The sequence below is a fragment of the Pantherophis guttatus genome, chromosome 4, assembly GCF_059756535.1.
Source record: "Pantherophis guttatus breed Tessera chromosome 4, ASM5975653v1, whole genome shotgun sequence".
Taxonomy (NCBI): domain Eukaryota; kingdom Metazoa; phylum Chordata; class Lepidosauria; order Squamata; family Colubridae; genus Pantherophis; species Pantherophis guttatus.
The window spans coordinates 23,749,903-23,771,578 of NC_142066.1; the positions used below are offsets into that span (position 1 = coordinate 23,749,903).

The following is a 21,676-nucleotide window of genomic DNA, read 5'->3' on the forward strand; positions in this document are numbered from 1 at the left end:
CTGGAAGCTTTCAAGAAGAAACCGGACTGCCCTTTGTCAGAAATGGTGTTGAGTCTCCTGCTTTGGCAGGGGTTGGACTAGATGACCTACAAGATCCCTTCCAACTCTGTTGACCTATCTATCAAAAAGCTGTAACTAACTAAACCTTGGATGACTCAAGACAGTTTGGGGGATTTATATTATATGGAGTGGCTTCACAAAAACACCTAAAATCAAAGGGCTAGTTTGTGAATCACTCTCTGGGGAATTCAGTATTGCAATAATATCTTGAATTATTTCAAAAAGAGTCCTTCTTCCACCCAAAAGCAAAGAAAACGGGGTGGGGGAAGAAGAGAAACTGATATTCCTCCCCACTCCCGTCTCCTTCGCCCACATCTGTTGAAGGAAATAACGGGTGAAAAAACACTTTTCGAGTTTTCTCCAAAATTGCGCGCCTCATATGCAAATGAAGGGCCGGGATAGCATCTGGTCAACCAATGAATGAACCAATCTGAAAGATTTATGCAAATAAACCCCCATGCAGTAGTTAAAAAAAAAACACAACGCGGCCGCCCACGGAATCTTAGGGAAGGATGCTGATGACGCAAAGGTGGTTCGACAACCAATCAGCCGTTCGGGAAGAATTTGTGGCTGCCCCCACCCCGAAGTAGCAAGGTAACGCGAGCGAAAAGAGACGCGCAGGCGCTTTTCTGAGTGTTTCTCCGATCCCTTCCCAAGATGGCGGCCGCGATGAGTTTTTTTTCCAAAGGGGCGGGTGTATTATTGCGCCTGCGCGCTGAGCAGCAAGTTCCTTCTGAAGATGGCGGTAATAAAACATTTACGGGTAGCGTTCGCGCACGCCGGTTTTACTCCTTCTTTAATAGTCAGAGTGAGACTTTATTATTATTATTTCTCTCTCTTTCTCTCTGTTTGATCCTTCTTAATTAATTGGTCGGGTGAAGGAGGAGCGGGCGGGCTCCAATGAGTTTTAATCTGGATTAAGGCGAATTGTATATCATTCAAATTAATTCAAAAGCAGGGACTCTTAATTATAATAACCGTTAAAAGGGAATTAATTAGGGCTGTGCAGATAATAGCCGTTAAAAGGGAATCAGCGGTATCCGCCGTGTGGCTATTTCTACCGCAAAACGATGTAGGCGAGACTGTGGCTGATGGGTGTTTTAGTCCATCCTTCAATGAAGGCGCTGGGTTGGAAGTGATAGCTGGGAGGTGGGGAGATCCCAAATTTGAAAGCGGAATGGGCCATGGAAATCTGGTTCAGACTTTCCTTTTTAGAGAAAAGTTGGGATATGAATGCTTTATATTAAATAATTAATATAATATAATAATTATAATTATATAATTATAATATAATGTAATATAATATAATATAATACATAATATATATTATAATATAATATAATTAATATAATAATATAATAGTTTCATGAGAACTACTAGAAACTGGGTGACTGTGAGTTCTAGTCCCTCTTTAGGATGAAAGCCAGCTGGGTGACCTTGGGCCAGTCACACACTCATCCCAACCCACCTCACAGGGTTGTTGTTATGGGGAAAATAAAAAGTGTGTTGGGTATGTTTGCCATCTTAAGTTATTTGTAGAAATAAAGGCCGGATATAAATAAAGAAAGAGATAAATGGCTGAATGATACTGAGGGTGGTCATAAAGGGCTCAGGATTAACAAGAAATATATAGGAGCTGCTAAATACAGGTATTCCTAATTTAGAACCACAGTTGAGCCTGAAATTTATGTGGTTAAGTGAGATATTTGTTAAGAGTTTTGCCCCATTTTACGACTTTGGTTGGCATGGTTGTTAAGTGAATGACTGCGGCTGTTAGTAACACGGTTATTCAGTGAATCTGGTTTCCTCATTGAATTTGCTTGACAGAAGGTCACAAAGGGTGATCCTATAACCCGGGAACACTGCAACCCGTCATAAATGAGAGTCAGTTGTCAATCATCCGAATATAGATCCCATGACCATGGGGATACTAAAGTGGTCATAAGTATGAAAAACGGTCATAAGTCATTTTTTTCCAGTGATGATGTAACTTCGAACGGTCACTCAATGAACTGTTGCAAGTCGAGGTCTACCTGTATGTTAATCTCATATTTCTACAAGCAATTTTATGTATTAATGTTACTTTTCTTCTGGAGTTAGTCATGTGCCATGCATCTGAGGAAGATGGGCAGTTAAGAAATATGAAATATGAATAAATAAATTGATGTGTGTTTTCAATCATAGCCTAACATTAACTCTGATCCTTCAGTTGTTGATAAAAGTGAATTGTTGGTGCAGCCTCTTAAAAAAGAAAGATGGTCAACGTGATATATAGTTTTCTATTTTTACATAGATATTGATAGGTATTTGCTGCCCAGAGTCATGAATTTGAGATAGACAGCTGTGTAACTTGGAATAATAAAATAAAATCATTGGTATTTCCAAGGCTATCAATGTTTCAGGTCCAAATTAGCAAATGTTCTAAACAAATATTTTGCCAATCAATGCTTTCAGGAAGGAATTATTCTTTTCACAACTTCAGAAGTTTTAATAGTTAATAAGTGGATTTGGGTATTAACTATTTTCAGCTCCAATTTTTCACGCTATCCCCATTCTTTTGCCTGTTAAATAAGAATTATTCCAGGAAAACAATTTCTTAGGAGAACAAGAATCAGTTTTAGCTTCTGTTCCAGAAACATAGCAATGTGGTAAACTGGCTTTAATTCAGGAATACAGTTATACTCTAATCATAATTAGAATCACGTACACTACTTGCTGTGATTTCAAAGGTGCAAAATAATAACTTTTAATTGTTTCTATTGTAACAGAAGTTAACGTGTGCCCAATGACACATTGGAAAGTCAGAAAATTACAATCTATATATTCTTCTGACAGCTGCACTTTAGAAAGAACAGAACCTTGTACAGATAGTCTTCAACTTAACAACCCTTCATTTAGTGACCATTTGAAGTTACAATCGCACTGAAAAAAAATATGACTTCTTTTTACACTTGCCACCATTGCAGCATCCTCATGGTCACATGATCAAAATTCAGATATTTGACAACTGGCTCATTTTATGATGATTTCAGTGTCCCAGGATCATATTATAATTTGCAATGTTCTAACAAGCAAGATCAGTGGGGAAGCCAGATTCACTTTACAGTGTTGCTAAACAACTGCAGTGATTTGCATACAACTGTGGCAAGAAAGGTCATAAAATGGGGCAGAACTCACTTAACAAAGGTCTTGCTTAGCAACAGAAATTTTGGGTTCAATTGTGGTCAAAAGTTGAGGATTACCTGTAATTCTACATGATTTTTCTACATGATTTTGGGATTTGTCTATCTTATGACGAAATCTTAAAACTCTGCCCTAAATTTTTCTTTCTTTCTTTTTTTTTATTTTATCTTATACATCCAACAAACATTAAATCTATAGCGGTCTACATCACAACGCGAGAAGGAAATAAACTTGTCCCATTACATATATAGGATAACGTACAAAAGTCTATTACATATACCAATTGACATGCTTATCCAGTATCTCTATAGCTTGATTTGACATCCATTTATACAATTGACTCCAAGATATATAGTAATCTCTGTCCCCCCGTCCTTTCAATAACATAGTAAGCCAATCTGATTCCGCACAATTCATTATTTTCTGAATTACTACTTGTTCGGGTGGGCTAACATCCATCTTCCAGTATTGGGCCCATGCCAATCTTGCAGCTGTTGTTATATGCAGCAGCAGGTACCATGCCGATAAATTTTTCTTTCTTGTCTCCTTGCTCAGAGGTTGGCGACCATTGTTCCCAATGTTTCTCAAGTAGATAATTCTTCAAATTTCCTAAACAACGTTCCTCACCGAAAACACCCAGGCATCCTCCATCTCAAATGTGTGAAGCTTCCGCCTGAGTTAGTGCAAGCAGTTTCCTTTTGGGTAGCCCGTGAGTAAAACTTGTTAAAGATTGGATTGTCTGAGTATATCAGCTGGTGTCTTGGTTGAAGGTATGCTATAGGTAATCTCAGATTTACAATCGGCTGCTTAGCAACTGTTAAAAATTATGATGGACCCCCCCAAAAAAGTACATACCAGTTAGATTTGAAGTCATCAATCAATCAATCAGAATAGAGCTGGAAGGGACCTTGGAGGTCTTCTAGTCAAACCCCTGTTCAAGCAAGAGACCCTATACTGTTTCAGACAAGTGGCTGTCCAGTCTCTCAAAATCTTCCAGTGATGAAGCAACTACAGCTTCTGACAGCAAGTTGTTCTGGTTAATTGTCCTCACTGTTAGGAAGTTTCTCCTTAATTCCAGGTTGCTTCTCTCTTTGGTTAGTTTCCATCTGTTATTTATTGTCTTGCCTTCTGATGCTTTGGAAAATAAGTTGACCCTCTCCTCTTTGTGGCAACCTCTCAAATATGGAATACTGTTATCATGCCCCCCCCCAGTCCTTCTTTTCTCTAGATTAAACAAACCCGACTTCTGCGATCGTTCATTCATATGTGATTACATTTTGGGTGCTTGGCAACCAGCCCACATTTACGGCTGTTTGCATGATACTACAGTCACATGACCAAAATTTACAACAATTTTTGGTGAACTGGTGTTTACTTCCGTAAAATCTATTGCAGACATGATCCATTAATAACCATGGTGATTTCCTTAAGTGCTGCCACAAAAAAAAAATAATCATGAAATCAGATTGGTCACATGATGTCCCACTTAAAAACCTGTACAACTTACAACCATAATTCTAGAGTCAATTAAGTCCTAGCCGTACAGTTCCGGAAACTGAAATGACAGGGTGAATTCAGTGATCCTACTTGTTTTTCAGTTTGGAGAGTATTATTTCTCTATTCTTTCACTTAAATCTATCCCTATAGTTTCTTTAGCAACAACGTTGAATTGGTTTACCATTATCTTCTGGGATGCTTTTTAGATTTCAATGGCTGTCATAGAACCCAAAGAAACCTCCTTTGGTTTCTGTCATAAGTCTTGTTCTTTCTCCCAGAATCACCTATACGCGATCTGGAGAAGAAATCCAAGTCTTTTAGCAACTACCTCTGGAGCCGCAAACGCCCGGTAGAGTTGAAAGATCTGCGTAAAAAATCACAACTCCTGGAACAGAAGCTGAGGAAGGATGCAGAAGTCCTGATCCAGGAGAAAGGTGAAAGTGGGGTATGAATGATAGAGAGAAAACAGAAGCAGCCAGAAGCACTTTTTAATTTTTATTGAAGTACGATATCAAAAACATACAGGGTAATTACAAAGAAGAGTTGGGAGAACTGAAAGAAAACTTGAGGAATAGCAATAGTACTTAGACTTATATACCACTTCACAGTGCTTTACAGCCCTCTCTAAGCGATTTACAGAATCAGCCTATTGCCCCCAACAATCTGGGTCTCATTTTACTGGCCTCAGAAGATGAAAGGCTGAGTCAACTTTGAGCTGGTCAGGATCGAACTGCTGGCAGTAAATAGTGAGTTAGCCTGCAGTACTGCATTCTAACTACTACGCCACCATGGAATAGTTTGATATGAAATCATGGGGAAAGAAATATGGCCAAATAATATGTCATTTATAACAATAAACAGTTACTATTCTATATATAACTCTAGTCCAAATAAGATTTATGTACACATTGTTAATATATTTATATGACTTTATTCTGAATTCTATATAAATGAGTCTCATATTTCATTATACTTGCCTATACAAAGGCTACATCTCTAAATAACTAGCTCATAGGTGAAAAGTGCAATCAGGGCCTCAGTTCATTGAGGGAATTGATTCATTCATTCATCTTCCTAATGCTGCAATATTAGCTTTTTGGCCATAGTAATGTGCACAGAAAATCTGTTTATGTTGTCCAACGGTCAAATTTCATGCACCAAAATTATACAGGTAGTCCCCAACTTGTGACAGCAACTGAGCCCAGAATTTCCATTACTACGCAAGACAGTTGTTAAGGGAGTGTTGCCTCATTTTACGACCTTCCTTGAACATTTTGATCATTAAGCAAATCTGGCTTCTCCTATTGACTTTGCTTGTCGTAAGCCAGCTGGGAAGGTTACAGATGGTGATTAAGTGACCAAGGGACAGCGCAACTGTCATAAAATACATGCCAGTTGCCAAGTGTCTGAATTTTGATCACAAACCTGTGGGGGTGCTGCAATGGTCATAAGGGCGAAAAGCCACTTTTTTCAGTGTTGCTGTAACTTCAAACAGTCACTAAACAAGTGACTGCAAGTTGTGGACTACCTGTAATTTCAAAGAATATTATTCCCTGAAAATTTTAGAGTTTTGTTGCACAATTTACGTAATCAACTTCTTTCTCCCTATGTACAGGACTTTGTAAAAACATGTTTTAAAGAAGCACTATCCTTATTGTACCTCCAACAAAATGCTGTTTTTGATAGTCCTTTTCTCTAAAGATGGAGTCCAGTAAATACTAAATATTAGAATGTTAGTTTTTCCTCACTTTGACAAAATACATGGAGATCTTGGCCATTCTCTGTCAAGACAGTTTATCTCATGGAATTGTTGAGCCCCTGCAGAAAAGCTGAGCTGTGACTAACAAATAAATTAAAATAAATTCTGGAGGAAAGTTGATTGTTTTCAATCAGGATTTTCTGCAAAAACAGAGCAATATGGAGGGGCCAGAATTCCGAAAACCCCCATTTTGCTGAATGGTCTTGGATCGATCCTACCTATCAGGGCTGATTGTGTAGATAGAGCAGTAAGAGGCTGAGCGATGATGTATATTACACTCTCTTTGAGAAAGGGTGAGATAAAAATGTAATAATTGTGACAATAGTATACTTTCTCATACATCTTTTTTAGATGGATCTCTAGATGAAAGCGATGAGAAGCTAAAGCAAAAAGTTTTGACTGCTATTCGTAAATCAACCTACCACTGGGAAGAGTTAAAGTGAGTGTTTACAACTCAGGATTCTGATTTCTGGAGGAAGACGTAGTTGACCCTTCTTGCTTTAATCTCTTTGAATCACAAAGTCCTATTTTTCTTTTCACATAGTTCCTCCCTATTATTATGGGTGTTGGTGTTACGATGATGATTTAAACTTTGCCTGATTTCAGAAGAACTTTTGGCTGTTTATACTTTAAAAAAAAATACAAACCTCTTCTATGTACGATGAAACAAAAGTGGAAGGGACTCACCAGTGGTGAAATATAAAATTTGTTACTACTGGTTCTGTGGTGTGACTGGGTGGGCGTGGCCAACTTTTTTTTTTTTTTTACTTTTAAAAGCATTTTTTCTACAACCTCTTCAGCTGAAGAGGTTGTTAAAAAATGCTTTTAAAAGGCTCTGATGATCCCAGCTGAGCCATGCGATCATCTGAGGCTTTTTTTTTTTTAACTTTTAAAAGCGTTTTTTCAGCTGAAGAGGTTGTAGAAAAAAAGCTTTTAAAAGTAAAAAAAAAGCCTCTGATGATCGCGCGGCTCAGCATGGCATGGGCGGGGCGGGGGACAGAGATTTTTACTACTGGTTCTCCAAACCACCCGCCGCCATCGCTACCGGATTGGCCGATCCGTTCCAAACCGAGAGCATTTCACCCCTGGAACTCACTCTCCTAAGGCCTAGGAGAAAAGCCAAATATTTATTATCAGAATGAGAGCTACATCATTCTTTGCTCTGTATATGTCTGCTCTTTGCTTCCACTTTATGGTGGCTATTCTCATGACTAGGTGACTTCCGCTTAGCTGTATGGTGAGAAGTATCCGTGTAGCTTTCTTTTTTTGTACTGACCACAATTGCAATTTTTCTTTCTCGAGATATACCGAAGAGCTCAGCTTTATATACATGGTCAGCCGGATGGATGCAAACTATGCAGCAGTGAGCCGAGCTTTCCATGAAGTAAGTTGCAGCAGTTGCTTCCAGAGGGCAGTGGGCAGGATGACGTTGGAAGACAATCCAGCAGGACTTCACGGAGGGAGCATGGTGATAACGCCAGGCTTAGAATCCTGTCACTCCTCTGGATGTTAACTCATTGTTAACATCTCCGCTTTCTAACAGCAACAGTAACAGAGTTGGAAGGGGTCTTGGAGGTCATCTAGTCCAACTCCCTGTTCACACAGGAGACCTATACTAATTCTGGCTGTCCAGACTCTTCTTAAAAGCTTCCAGTGATGGGGCACCAACAACTTCCGAAGGCAATTTGTTCCACTGGTTGATTGTTCACACTGTTAGGAATTTTCTCCTTCCAGGTTGCTTCTCTCCTTTATCTTCTTTTTTTAGGAAAGAAGAGATAGATATTTTTAGGGCACAACCACTGATTACCTGCATTCTTGCAGTATTAATCATTTAATAGGATAAGCCAAAATTATTGTTGAAATACATATTCATGTGCCAGAACCAAATTTAGCTGATGAGTAACTTTTCCTCATACTCGACTGTATAAATGTGATAGGAAAGGAGACTGTTCCTTTACATCGTGTGTAAGGTCCAGAAATCCCAACATATACCCATTCTCCATTGATTGTTTTGATATTAAATATCAGGTAGCCTGACTTTTGCTATGGGTGCTCGTTTATAGCAATTGAAATTGGGATGTTGTGAACAGGGCCTGTACTTCAGCAGCACTCTTCTTTTGAAAGTCAGTGAAAGTCATAAGTAGCATCTCTGCCAAACTTAAAACATAAGGTCTTTTTTTTTTTTTTTTTTAAATCATGTCTTACCTTATTAAGCTTGGCAAATAAAGAATTTTCTTTCTGCGCCAACTTGGAAAGCTCAAACTGCCCAAGGAGCTGCTGATTCAGTTCTACAGAGGAATTATTGAGTCTGTCATCTGCACCTCTAACTGTCTGGTTTGGTTCTACAACCCAACGAGACAGACACAGACTTCAGAGGATAATTAGAACTGCAGAAAAAATAAGTGCTACCAACCTGCCTTCCATTGAGGACTTGTATACTGCATGAGTCAAAAAGAGGGCTGTGAAAATATTTACAGACCCCCTCACATCCTGGATGTAAATTGTTTCAACTCCTACCCTCAAAACAATGCTATACAGCACTGCACACCAGAACAACTAGACACAAGAACAGTTTTTTTTCCCGAATGCCATCACTCTGCTAAACAAATAATTCCCTCAACACTGTCAAACTAGTTACTAAGTCTGCATTACTATTAATCTTCTCATCGTTCCTATCACCCATCTCCTCCCACTTATGATTGTATGACTGTAACCTTGTTTTTGGTATCCTTAAGATTTATATTTCCCTATGACTATCATTAAGTGTTGCACCTTATGATTCTTGACCAATGCATCTTTTCTTTTATGTATGCACCAAGACAAATTCCTTGTGTGTTCAATCACGCTTGGCCCAAAAAGAATTCTGTTCTATTCTAAATATTATACTGTCCTTCCAAACTGAGAAAGTGACCCCTTTTTCTCTGCAACTTTGTTCCCTTCAGATCCAGAAGCGAGTACCAGATTTCCAGCCCAAAACTTTGCTGGATTTCGGCTCGGGTAGCGGTGCTGTCAGCTGGTGAGAACCCCCTTGGAAGGGAGAAACTGCCTTTCTCGGCAGCAGTAGCAACAGTGAGACTTATCTCCCTAGTAGAGGGAATGAGTCACTAAAACAAGGGAAAGAGAGGGGAAGGCAATCTTTCGTTGGTTATGGCTTCACTGTAACATTTTTTTTTTAAGGGGATGAATGCTGCCAAGCCAGCCATTGGACATGTGAACAAGTTTGGGTTAGGGCTCCTAATTTTCCTAAATAGGGACATTCTGAAAGTGGAGCTTCCCATCCATTTTGAAGAGGATCATGTGCAGGAATGCTTCCAAAATGGGGGGAAATCTGCAGCCAGGTCTCCATAGTCAGTATAATAGGAAGAACACAAGACTAGCGAAAAAGAAGTTCAAGCAGTATGCTTGTGACAGTGCCTTTCCATTGGGGGAAGCCAACAAAAGTGAATCTGGTGGGGGTTGGGGAGGTAATGTGTCTTCATATTTATAACATCATCATCATCATCCATCCATCCACCTATACATCCTTCTTATCCATCCATCTTTCCTATTTATCCATCTATACATCCATCTTTTCTCTTTATCTTATCTATCCATCCATTCTTCTTATCTATCCATCCATCTTTCCTATTTATCCATCTGTCCATCCATCTTTCCTCTCTCTCTCTATCTTATCTGTCCATCCATTCTTCTTATCTATACATCCATCTTTCCAATCTATCATCCATCCATATCTATCTATCTATCTATCTATCTATCTATCTATCTATCTATCTATCTATCTATCTATCTAATCTATTCTGTTTTGCTTTTTTCTATACCTTAGGGCAGCCCATAGCATCTGGGGCGAAAGCTTGAAAGAATACATGAATATTGATTGCTCTCTTCCCATGCTGGCCCTGGCAGAGAAGCTGATGCAAGGTGAGATGGGGCCTGAGGCTGTCTTTTCCAAACCAATTTTTTTTTTCCTTTTTAATTGTTAGATCACCAGGTAACTTCCTTTCAATTAGGCCCCAAAGGTGGTTGCTCATCACTCTGTTCTTTTCCTGACGATCATACGCCTGTGCCTCCTTTACTTGTATTTTCCCTAGGTCCCCTCCAGGATCGCTTATTGGATTTCCACCTCTCACAGGCCCCTTTCTCTGTGGATTTACTGTTGTCTGTTTTCTCCCTAGGCATCTCTGAATCCCAAGAGCTCTGCTTTCCTGGTGTATACTTCAGGCAGTTTACCCCCGTTGGACCAAAGGTAAGTACAGTTCACACAGCTGCATTCCAAAGAGACAGAGTCCCAGAAGACTTGATGAATATACCATGCCAACTCTTGAGGGTTCTGTTGATCTATGGGTTGGGGATATTTAGTGCAACATTTTCCCTATGGAATCTTCCTAGCACTCTCACAAGAATTTACTTTACTGACTTATTTACAAACTCCACCTGATTCCACTGTGGCTTAAGTAATTGAAACTGATCTACTTTGGGTGCATTAATTTATAGGCTGGAAAGTTTTAAAATAGTATTAGAAAATGTTACAAACTATTCATTTGGCTTGGATTTAAGAAAAAGGATTCATATGCAGAATATAAAAGAGAGATCTGTTTCCCAATATACATAGATATATTTACCTCATATAAATATTTTAAATAAATATATCTACAATTGTATGTATGTATGTATGTATGTATGTATGTATGAGTGATGTTTCTGCATACATACATATAGTTGCACAGTTGGAAGAGAGAATGGATTGCCATCTGTCAGAAGTGGTGTAGGGGCACGGGTGAAATCCAGCAGGTTCTGACAGGTTCTGGAGAACTGGTACAGAAATTTTGAGCAGTTCGGAGAACCAGTAGTGGAAATTTTGAGTAGTTCAGAGAACCAGTAAGTACCATTTCTGGCTGGCCCCAGAGTGGGGTGAGAATGGAGATTTTGCAGTATCCTTCCCCTGCCACGCCCACCAAGCCAAGCCACCATGCCATGCCACCATGGCTACCATGCTATGCCCACAGAACTGGTAATAAAAAAATTTGGATTTCACCACAGGTGTAGGGTCTCCTGCTTGGATGGGGGGGTTGGACTAGATGACCTACAAAGTTCCTTCTGACTCTGTTATCCTGAAGAGCCATTTAAGGCATGGAGTCCAATAGCACACACTTTAGTGCAAGAATTATGAGAAAGGAAAGGGAATTCGTAATTATTTTAGTGTTGTACTTTTCCTCATGGTTAGAATAGTTTTCCAATAACCAACCATTCACAGCAATGTTTTTGCAAACTTGGCAACTTTAAGATATGTGAAATTCAATTCCCAGAATTCGCCAGCCAACATGTAGAATGATTGAATAAAATGAGAAGCTCTTATTAGGATGACTCTTTTAATAAAAATGTATTTGTCCTACCTTAACTGGATTCTCACGTTAGGCCTGGGAGATATATGGGTAAAGAGCGCATGCTGCATTTGAACCAAGATTTTAACCTTTGAAGCCAGGGACTCTTGATTTCTACCAATAGGCTTTCTCAGACAGAATTTGTAATTGGAGAATGGTTTAATTTCCATTTTCACCTTCCCCTCCATAGATGACATTTGACCTCACAGTATCCGCTTTCTCTCTCAATGACCTGCCAACCTATGGTCAGAGGATGGCAACAGTGAAAAACCTATGGAAAAAAACCAACAACTTTCTGGTAAGGAACATGACATGAATTGCCTGCGTGGATTCAGTCAGTTGATGCGAGATGGTTACTCTCTGCTCTGCCTTGAAACTTTGCCTGGTTCACCCGGAATGCTCTTTTGATAACTTCTTTGATTTGAGAGATAGCAGCCTGTCGATTATGGATCGCCCTTAACTCCCCTTTTTGCATTCTGCTGGGTGTTGCTGGCTGCAGGAAAGTTGTCCATCATTCTTTAGAAGGTGGTTGCTCTCCATGCTCTTCCTGATGCTGCTGCCTGAAAGCTGCTCCAGCCCCTTAACCCTCTTAATTGCCCTTCTTTGAACCTTTTATCCACGTTATTGGAGTCCTCATTCTTGTTAAAACAGATTTTCATGTGATAAAAACACACACCTTACCCTATTCTACCTTTCTCAAAAGAGGCAGGAACCAATAGTACTTGATCTTTGGCTGCATGAAAGAAGGTGTCTTCTCAGTACTTGGAGAAGTAGACTAGTATGGGAAGAAGGTCAGGATTTGACGGGAAAAAAAAGAAAAAGGAAGTGTTAAATTGCTGGAGTGACAACCTGAGTTGCATTTGGTCTGCAGGACCTCTTTTATTTGTCTACCCCTCCTCTGTTTTATATCGTTTTCTAGGTTCTGGTTGAAAATGGAACCAAGGAAGGCCATCAGATGCTCATGGAGGCCCGAGATGTCATTTTGAAGGCGAGTCACCTTTCTTCAGTTAATGGCATGCTTAAAAGAGGGGGGTGGGGGGAAGGTTGTAAAACGATGGTGAAAGAAAGATCATGCATCAGATATGTCTCATTAGATGGTTCTTAAGTTGGGGATAGTTTTATGTTGTTTGTTTCTTTGAAAGTGAGGATACAATTAATAAGTACTAAATAATAATAATAATAATAATAATAATAATAATAATAATAATAATAATAATAATAAATAAGTAATAATTAATAAGCACTGTACACCAGAACAACTAGACACAAGAACAGTTTTTTCCCAAACACCATCCCTCTGCTAAACAAATAATTCCCTCAACTCTGTCAAACTATTTACTAAGTCTGCACAACTATTAATCTTCTCATCGTTCCCATTACCCATCTCCTTCCACTTATGATTCTATGACTGTAATTTTTTTGCTCGGATCCTTACTATTTATATTGATATTGTTTCCTGATTGCTTATCTGTACCCTATGACTATCATTAAGTGTTGTATCTTATGATTCTTGATGAACGTATCTTTTCTTTTATGTACACTGACAGCGTATGCACCAAAGACAAATTCCTTGTGTGTCCAATCACACTTGGCCAATAAAAAATTCTATGCTATGCTATGCTATGCTATGCTATGCTATGCTATGCTATGCTATGCTATGCTATTTTCTATTCATAAGTATCTGTTTGGATTTTCGTTCTCTCCCACATGCATTGCAGGTGTCATTTAATTGTTCCAGTTCTTCTTTACATCTACATGTTTATACAGGTTCTCCAAATCTGATTTAATTAAGCAGTGAATGGATTCTTCTCTCCTACCCTAATTGCAGGGAGAGTCACCTCTATTCTGAAGTGAGAATAAGGTGTGAACTTTCAGGATTCCCCTTCCCCCGTGCCACATTTGAGTGGATGGTGGTTTTTTTTTTTCTGCAGTCTTAATTTAATTTAAATGTTAATTTCCCAAATTATTTGTTTTGTTTTTGTCTCTGTTTATCCTCCAGGCTCTGAATAAGCTGTAGCAGTCATTCAAAAATCGTATATCATAGTCTGTGAGCCTCCATGTTAAGGTTACAGAAAAGTGTGGAGGTCACCATTTTTACTGATTGAAACTTTTTCATTTTGTTCTCAGGAGGCAGATAAAGTAAAAGAAGAAGCTCATGTTTTTGCTCCGGTAAGTACTGAATTCTATCCAGAGTTACATTTATCAAAGACATAAAAAAATGTCTCATCTGCTGTGTTGGACTTCAAGCCAGTCTTGTTTTGCTCTTGGGTAAAGGAGGGATTCAGCCTGGAAATAAGGAGAAATTTTCTGACAGTGAGAGCAGTCAACCACTGGAACAGAAGTTGCCTTTGGAAATTGTGGGAGCTTCATCACCGGAAGCTTTCAAGAAGAGATTGGACTGCCATTTGTCAGAAATGGTAAAGGGTCTCCTGCTTGGGCGGAGAGTTGGACTAGATAGCAATAGCACTTAGATTTATATACCACTTCATAGCGCTTTACAGCCCTCTCTAAGCAGTTTACAGAATCAGCCTATTGTCCCCAACAATCTGAGCCCTCATTTTACCCACCTCGGAAGGATGGAAGGCTGAGTCAACCTTGAGCCGCTGAGATTTGAACTGCCAAACTGCAGCTAGCAATCAGCTGAAATAGCCTGCAGTACTGCATTCTAACCACTGTGCCACCTCGGCTCAAGATGACCTACAAGGTCCCTTCCAACTCTGTTGATTTGTTTCAGGGTTGTTTTTTTAACGCCAGAATTCTTACTTTTCTGACTCTGAACCAGATCTTTGAATGTGAACCCAGAAAACATACAAATCTTGGCGTTCTTGTGTTCATCAAGGCTCAGGATTACTGAAACATAATAGCAATGGACTTCTCTCCTTTTACTTGTCTAGTGTCCACACCACTTACCCTGTCCTCGCTTGTTACTGGATAATCCTTTGCCGTGCAACTTCCTCCAGCAGTATCAACCCCTGCCTTTGTCTTGGGTAAGTCTGTCTGCCTGCTTGTCTTCCCTTGAGAAGAGATGGGGTGATAAACCTGTGTGCTTAATGCGTTTTGCTCACACCCCCCACACCCCGGATACTACAACAGAAATCTTGGTGAACTAACTGGGTCTGAGCAGACCAAATCAAGTCTGCATCTTCTATTTCTTTGCATTGTGCTTCTACCATTCTTACATAACTGTGGGAACCATCTATAGATAGTCCTCAATTTATGAGCAGTTGCTTTGGGGAGGCCTTACAACAGGCCTCCCCAAAACTACTTAAAAAAGACCTGAAGTTCCGACCTCCTCCTGCTGCAGTCACATGATTGTATTTTGTCTTCTTGGCAACCAGACCATATTTACAATTGTGACCGCTATTTATGGTTGTGTGTGTGTGTGTGTGTGTGTGTCTTTGGTTATTTGGGTTTTCTCCCGTGTAAAATTGGAAGTGTCTTGGCGACGTTTCAACAAAGTCTCATTCGTCATCTTCAGGCTGGTGTTTTCAGCTTCGTGCTTCGTGTTTTCGTGAAGCCGAAAACACCAGCCTGAAGATGACGAAACGTCGAAACGTCTTCAAGACTTCATCGAAACATCGCCAAGACACTTCCAATTTTACGCGGGAGAAAACCCGAATAACCAAAGACCTACATACAAACACCCGCGAAAACCTCAGAAATACACACACACACACACACACACACATGCAAGTCTTGGCGTATTCAGGCCTTTTCCCGTGTAGGATTGAGAGTATCTTAGCGACGTTTCGACGAGGTCCCACTCGTCATCTTCAGGCTGGTGTCTTCGGCTTCGTGCTTGTGCGAGCAAAGTGTGATTGGAGATGCTCGCACAAGCACAAAGCCGAGGACACCAGCCTGAAGATGACGAGTGGGACCTTGTCGAAACATCGCCAAGATACTCTCAATCCTACACGGGAAAAGACCCGAATACGCCAAGACTTGCACACTGTACCCGTGAAAATCTACGAAAACAGTTTTTAGCAGAAAACACCAATTAGGCCCAATGGGTTCACTTAATGACTATGGTGGTCACTTAACACACAAAACTAACACACAAACACACACCTGTAAAATTGGGCGTGGTCACGTAACTCATTATCGGCCTGATCTAAGGCCATAATTATTGACTGAATGATGGACGCACCTGTACATGAATGCTTAAAGCACTTCAGAACACAGCAGTCCCAATAAATACTTGATATTTATGCAGGATGTATTCATGTAACATGGATTGGCTGCAAAGCAAAGAATCAGAGCAGATAGTAGTATGTGTTCAATTTCTGGCACTATTTGACATTGCTATATGACCCGTACACCTCCCAGCTCATTCCCAAATTATAGTTTACTTACAAAGAGATAAAAATATGAGATATGTGTGAAATAGTAGTCTTAGCTGTATTTTTATGTAATTTAAACCACAGTTAGTTTTTGTTCCTGGTCCTCACTTTGGCTTACAAACCCTCCTCCCAGAATACAATTTTAAGATTGTGTGAAGTCTGGAAAAAGGTAACATTTTCCTGTTTGAATCAATTGGTTGGATTTTCAGAAGATGCAGAACTAGGGAGTTGTAAAATTTGTGGAGTATTGTGGAAAACCCAGGCCAGGTCCTACCACATTGGATGAACCATATTAAGACATATGCTTTATTTGTTTTGGATTGGATGTTTTCTGAATAAAGCTTTGTTTTGGGATTAGGGTTGGGGTTAGAGTTTAATGGGTCATGAGAGCATAACCTCTGAGTAAGCAAGTGGAATTCTTTGCAGCAAGAAAAGCAATTCAAGTGTGGGCAAATTAAATAAAAGACACTGCCAACAGAAACTCAAAATATATAAAGCCTAAAGTTAAATTGATGATTATTCCTGACATACATAAAGACTTGGAAACCATGACCCTGATCTGGAATACAGGTAGTCCTGAGTTAACTACTATAATTGGGACAGGGAACTCCTTCAACACAGTGACCCAGTTGTATATATATATATCATGTGATCACAGTTTAGAGTGGCAGTTCTGGTTATGGTTGTTATGCAAAATCAAAGGTAATCATTAAGCACAGTGTGACTTTACAGCAACTTTTACTTCTTGCCAGTTTCCTCATTGACTCATTGCCATTAGTGAAGGTCCCAAATGGCAGTCACATGACCACGGATACTGCAACCATTGTAATTGTGTGTCATTTGCTAAGCACCTGAATCGCAATCATATGACCATAGGCATGTTGCAATGGCCACAATGTTAAGGACCAGCCCAGGCTCCTTGTTTCATTGCTATCATAACTTCAAACTATTGCTGAATGAGTGGCCACAAAATGAGGACTACCTTATTCTTTCTGCTGGATTGGGCCGATGAAAGCCCCTAGGCTTTCATGCACCAACCCAGAAAATAGCACTTAGACTTATGTACTGCTCCATAGTTTTTTATTTAGCCCTCTCTAAGTGGTTTACAGAGTCAGCATATTGTCCCCAACAACCCGGGTCCTCATTTAACTGACCTCAGAAGGATGGAAGGCTAAGTCAACCTTGAGCCAGTCAGGGTTGAACTCCTGGCAATTGGCAGAATTAGCCTGCAATGCTACATTCTAACCATTGTGCCATCAAAAAAAAAATCACACATCAGCCTACTTCTGATAAAGTTTCTGAGTTCTGGAGATAAATTGCACCATTTTGCACCCCTGTTTATTTGTTTGTTTAATGTTTTTGGCCACCCATCTTATTCAATGACTCTATAAATGAAAAAAAAACGAAGGGGTCTTAATCAGCTTTCTCTAAACTAGGTGGAGTGTGTTACAATTCCCTTGCAATGAAAGCCATCCCGGCTTGGAAACTGGAGAGTTGTAGCTGTAGATCTCCCATACAATTATAGTGAAGACTATCTACAAACCTTGAGATAAAAGAAATGCTACAGGATTCATAAAGATGCATCCCAAGGCCAGTTGCCCTGGTCAGATCTTTTTGTTGGCTTATAGATGGAAGTCAAACTTTATGGGGAGGCTTCCCTATCCCTATCCTACCCCCATATCCACCACCCCCACCCCCCAGATTTTACATTTTACACAATTTCAATTAGAATTTATATGTTGTTTCCCGAGGGATTCCTGGACTTATTGGAAGAAAATATGGCATCAGCAATTACTGTGTCAGTCGAACATTTCTGCTGGCTTTTCTTCCCTGGATTGTAAGAAGAAAGCCTAACTTTCTAAGATCATTCTCTCCTATATGTGTGTGTCTCTGTCTCCAGAATCCTTCATACAAAGTCGAGAGATTTTCTTTCTTGATCCTGGGCCGGGAATCGGGCAAGTCGATGGAGCCCTGGCCTCGCGTCACCCAACCTGTCCTTTGCCGCAAACGCCATGTCCATGTGCATCTATGTTGTGCTGATGGCACCCTTCAACATGCTGTTGTGACATCAAAGAAACATAGCAGGTACTCGATTCCCTCTCGAGGTGTAAGAAGTCCTAGATCCAGGCTCCGCTGCCCTGAAACCAATAGAATAATAGAATTGGAAGGGACCTTGGAGGTCTTCTAGTCCCTGCTTAGGCAGGAAACCCTATACCACTTCACTCCAACATCTTAAAAAGTTCCAGTGTTGGAGCATTCACAACTTCTGGAGGCAAGTTATTCCACTGATTAATTATTCTAACTGTCAGGAAATTTCTCCTTAGTTCTAAATTGCTTCTCTCCTTGATTAGTTTCCACTCATTGCTTCTTGTCCTGCCTTCAGGTGCTTTGGAGAATAATTTGACTCCCTCTTCTTTGGGGCAGCCCCTGAGATATTGGAACATTGCTAACATGTCTCCCCTAGTCCTTCTTTTCATTAAACTAGACATACCCAGTTCCTGTAGCCATTCTTCATATGTTTCATCCTTGAGTCCCCTAATCATCTTTGTTGCTCTTTCTAGAGTCTCCACATCTTTTTTACATCGTGGCAACCAAAACTGAATGCAATATTCCAAGTGTGGCCTTGCCAAAGCATTATAAAGTGGTATTAACAGTTCATGTGATCTTGACTCTATCCCTCTGTTTATGCAGCCTAGAACTGTGTTGGCTTTTTTGGGAGCTGCTGCACACTGCTGGCTCATATTTAAATGGTTGTCCACTAGGACTCCAAGATCCCTCTCACAGTTACTGCTATTGAGCAAGTTACCACATATACGGTACCTGTGCATTTTGTTCTTACCTAAATGCAGAACCTTACTTTTTTCACCACTGAATTTCATTTTGTTAGATAGCGCCCAATGTTCAAGTCTGTCAAGATCCTTCTGCATCTTAAGCCTACCTTCCGGAGTGTTGGCTCTTCCTGCCAGCTTGGTGTCATCTGCAAATTTGATGAGTTCCCCATCTATCCTTCTCCAAGTCATTGAGGAAGATGTTGAAGAGCACTGGGATTAAGATTAAGAAGTTAGCTCTAGATCCAGGGTTACATTCAAGTGCCCATGAATGTAGCTCTGGGGGTCATCACCTGTCTTTGCTTCTTGCAGGGATCTCTATCGATGTGTCTGGAACAGTAATTGTGGAGATCGGCTTCCTATCCTGACTACAGATATAAAATCCATTTCGGAGGACAAGTCAACTCTCAAAGACCAGATAAACGATTCTCAAAAAGTGAATACTGCTCCTTGCCAGGATCAGAATTGATGAGGTCCCTTCCGGAATACTTTTATGCTTCCTTTTGGTGTGTTCAGACTGGATGTCTATCTCAGTTTGCTGGTTTCCAGAATCTGAATTTCTTATGCTGTTCTTGGAGCTGTAGACCCAAAGTTGTTTCTGCTCGGTAGTGCGTGTATAATCAACAACATCAAAGTGTGGTATACCTCAGTCTGTGTTCTATGGATCATGGCGATTTTCTTGCAACAACTTTGGCCAGTATCAGATGTGGTGGATTTAATTCAGCTGTTTTTGTCTTGGATATTAATAGCAAGCCACGTCAGGTATCCAGAGATTTAATTAGCTGTGATTATGTTGGTGGGCAGTTTGAACATTCTCACAAGACACAGAGACAAGCCCTTTGGTCGACTTCTTCAGTCTTGTGCTCTACAAAGAATTTGGATTACAGATTCCAATTTGGCTGTGAGAGCTCATTGGGCATGACAAAGGCTTCAAGAACATGAGGGTGCCAGAATCTACACTGCATTTATCTCTTTCTGAATTATTCCATTTGGGTTGGAAATGGACTATTTAAATATTCTCATCCTTTTAAAACATCATCTATAAGAAGATTAACTGAAGGTGATAAAAAATTAGCTTATTAACATTTTCACAGACAGTAGGAGTGTGTTACACAAGAAATGCAGTAACACTCCCTTCCAGAGGAGTAGTAGAAGCCAAATCTATATGGGTCAGCATAATATTTTTCTGTTCTGAGTGACACTTGGGTGCCCTGAAACTCACAAATACGTCTCCTACCTAATTTTGGATTGGTTGATGAGCAGTTTCAAAAGCTTGGCTTGATTGTGGTTGTTTTCTTCCTTGTTCTGCCTTCCTATTGTGTTATGTGTTTGGCTAAAGGAGAGAACAAATATTTTCCAACTTTTTTTTTTTTTTTTAAGAAAAGGTGTTCAAATAAAATGGCTTGGAGATCCTGAGTGAAGAGGAAGTGGAAAACAGTTTTGGCTTACTCTATGATGCAAAAGGGTGTGTGCTTATGACCACTTTATCTCATATCTCAGCAGGCTTTTTGTCATTGAACCAGGATGATCTTTTGTTTAGGCCACCAACATGCTCTGCTCAATGTTTTCTCCCTCCCTTCCCACAAATCATGTTGAGGGGGAAAAAAATTCCTTATCACTCAGATCTGTAGTACTCCCTGCCTGAGTCTGATTCCTATCTATCTATTGTCTATGAAAATTTTCAGTCATCTAGGTCCTGGTTGTCCCAAAAGTGCTTTTTGGTCTTTCTGTGTTTTTTTTTTCTTTGAAGACATTTTGCTTCTCATCCAAGAAGCTTCTTCAGCTCTGAGCTCTTGAAAAAGTACCTTTTGGGACATTCCTGTCCATTCTTCCTGAAGTCCAAATCTGGCTGCCCCATTTCTACCACTTTGATTTGAATGGCAGTAAGGAGAAATTGGAGGTCCAGTTTCTTAATCAGAAGAGGGTGCAGATTCTACTCAGTGATGCAGGCAATTATTTAGTGTAGCTTTGTATCTGTGATAGCAGTGTTTTTTTTAAAAGCCTGCTGAAATCAATCGAGTTAATTATAGTCTTTCTTGGTGAGAATGAATCATGTAGGTCAGGGGTGTCAAACTCACTTTGTCACGGCGTCTTCATGTGATGTATTTTTCCCCCTTCGCTAAACCAGACGTGGGCGTGACTAGCACGTGACGCATCCTGCCCATGGGCCGCGAGTTTGACAGCAGTGATCTAGGTCAGTATTATATAAACCTGGCAATTTTTAAAATGTATGGATTTCAATTCTCAAAATTGCTGGCTTTAGTCTCTCTTGCTGGTTGGGGAATTCTGGGAGTTGAAGTCCACACATCTTGGAAGTTTCCAGGTTTGAAAAACATCAGCCCATGGAACATTTGAGACTTGACTGGATTAAATTGGTGATCTGTCTTATCCAGTATTTTGTTTTAACCTAGGCAGCTCGAATTCCAGTTGGCTATTGCGTGTGTATAAAATAGATGTTGAGACTCTAGAAAGAGTGCAGAGAAAAGCAACCAAGATGATTAGGAAACTGGAGGCTAAAACATACGATGAACGGATGCAGGAACTGGGCATGGCTAGTCTAGGGAAGAGAAAGACCAGGGCAGACATGATAACAGTGTTCCAATATTTGAGGGGCTGCCACAGAGAGGAGAG

General features: G+C 40.1%; 1 protein-coding gene across 1 annotated transcript; it reads left to right on the forward strand.

Annotated features, from left to right (window-relative positions):
• The first annotated feature begins 643 nt into the window (after window positions 1-643).
• Window positions 644-20,480, forward strand: METTL17 (methyltransferase like 17). Its single transcript, XM_034411508.3, has 14 exons — window positions 644-868; window positions 3,799-3,952; window positions 5,019-5,174; window positions 6,851-6,938; window positions 7,802-7,883; window positions 9,442-9,515; window positions 10,323-10,417; window positions 10,672-10,742; window positions 12,068-12,175; window positions 12,797-12,865; window positions 14,005-14,046; window positions 14,772-14,864; window positions 18,118-18,302; window positions 19,358-20,480. The coding sequence occupies exons 1-14, from the start codon at window positions 800-802 to the stop codon at window positions 19,512-19,514; spliced, it is 1,443 nt and encodes a 480-aa protein (XP_034267399.2). The 5' UTR covers window positions 644-799; the 3' UTR covers window positions 19,515-20,480.
• The last annotated feature ends 1,196 nt before the right edge of the window (window positions 20,481-21,676 follow it).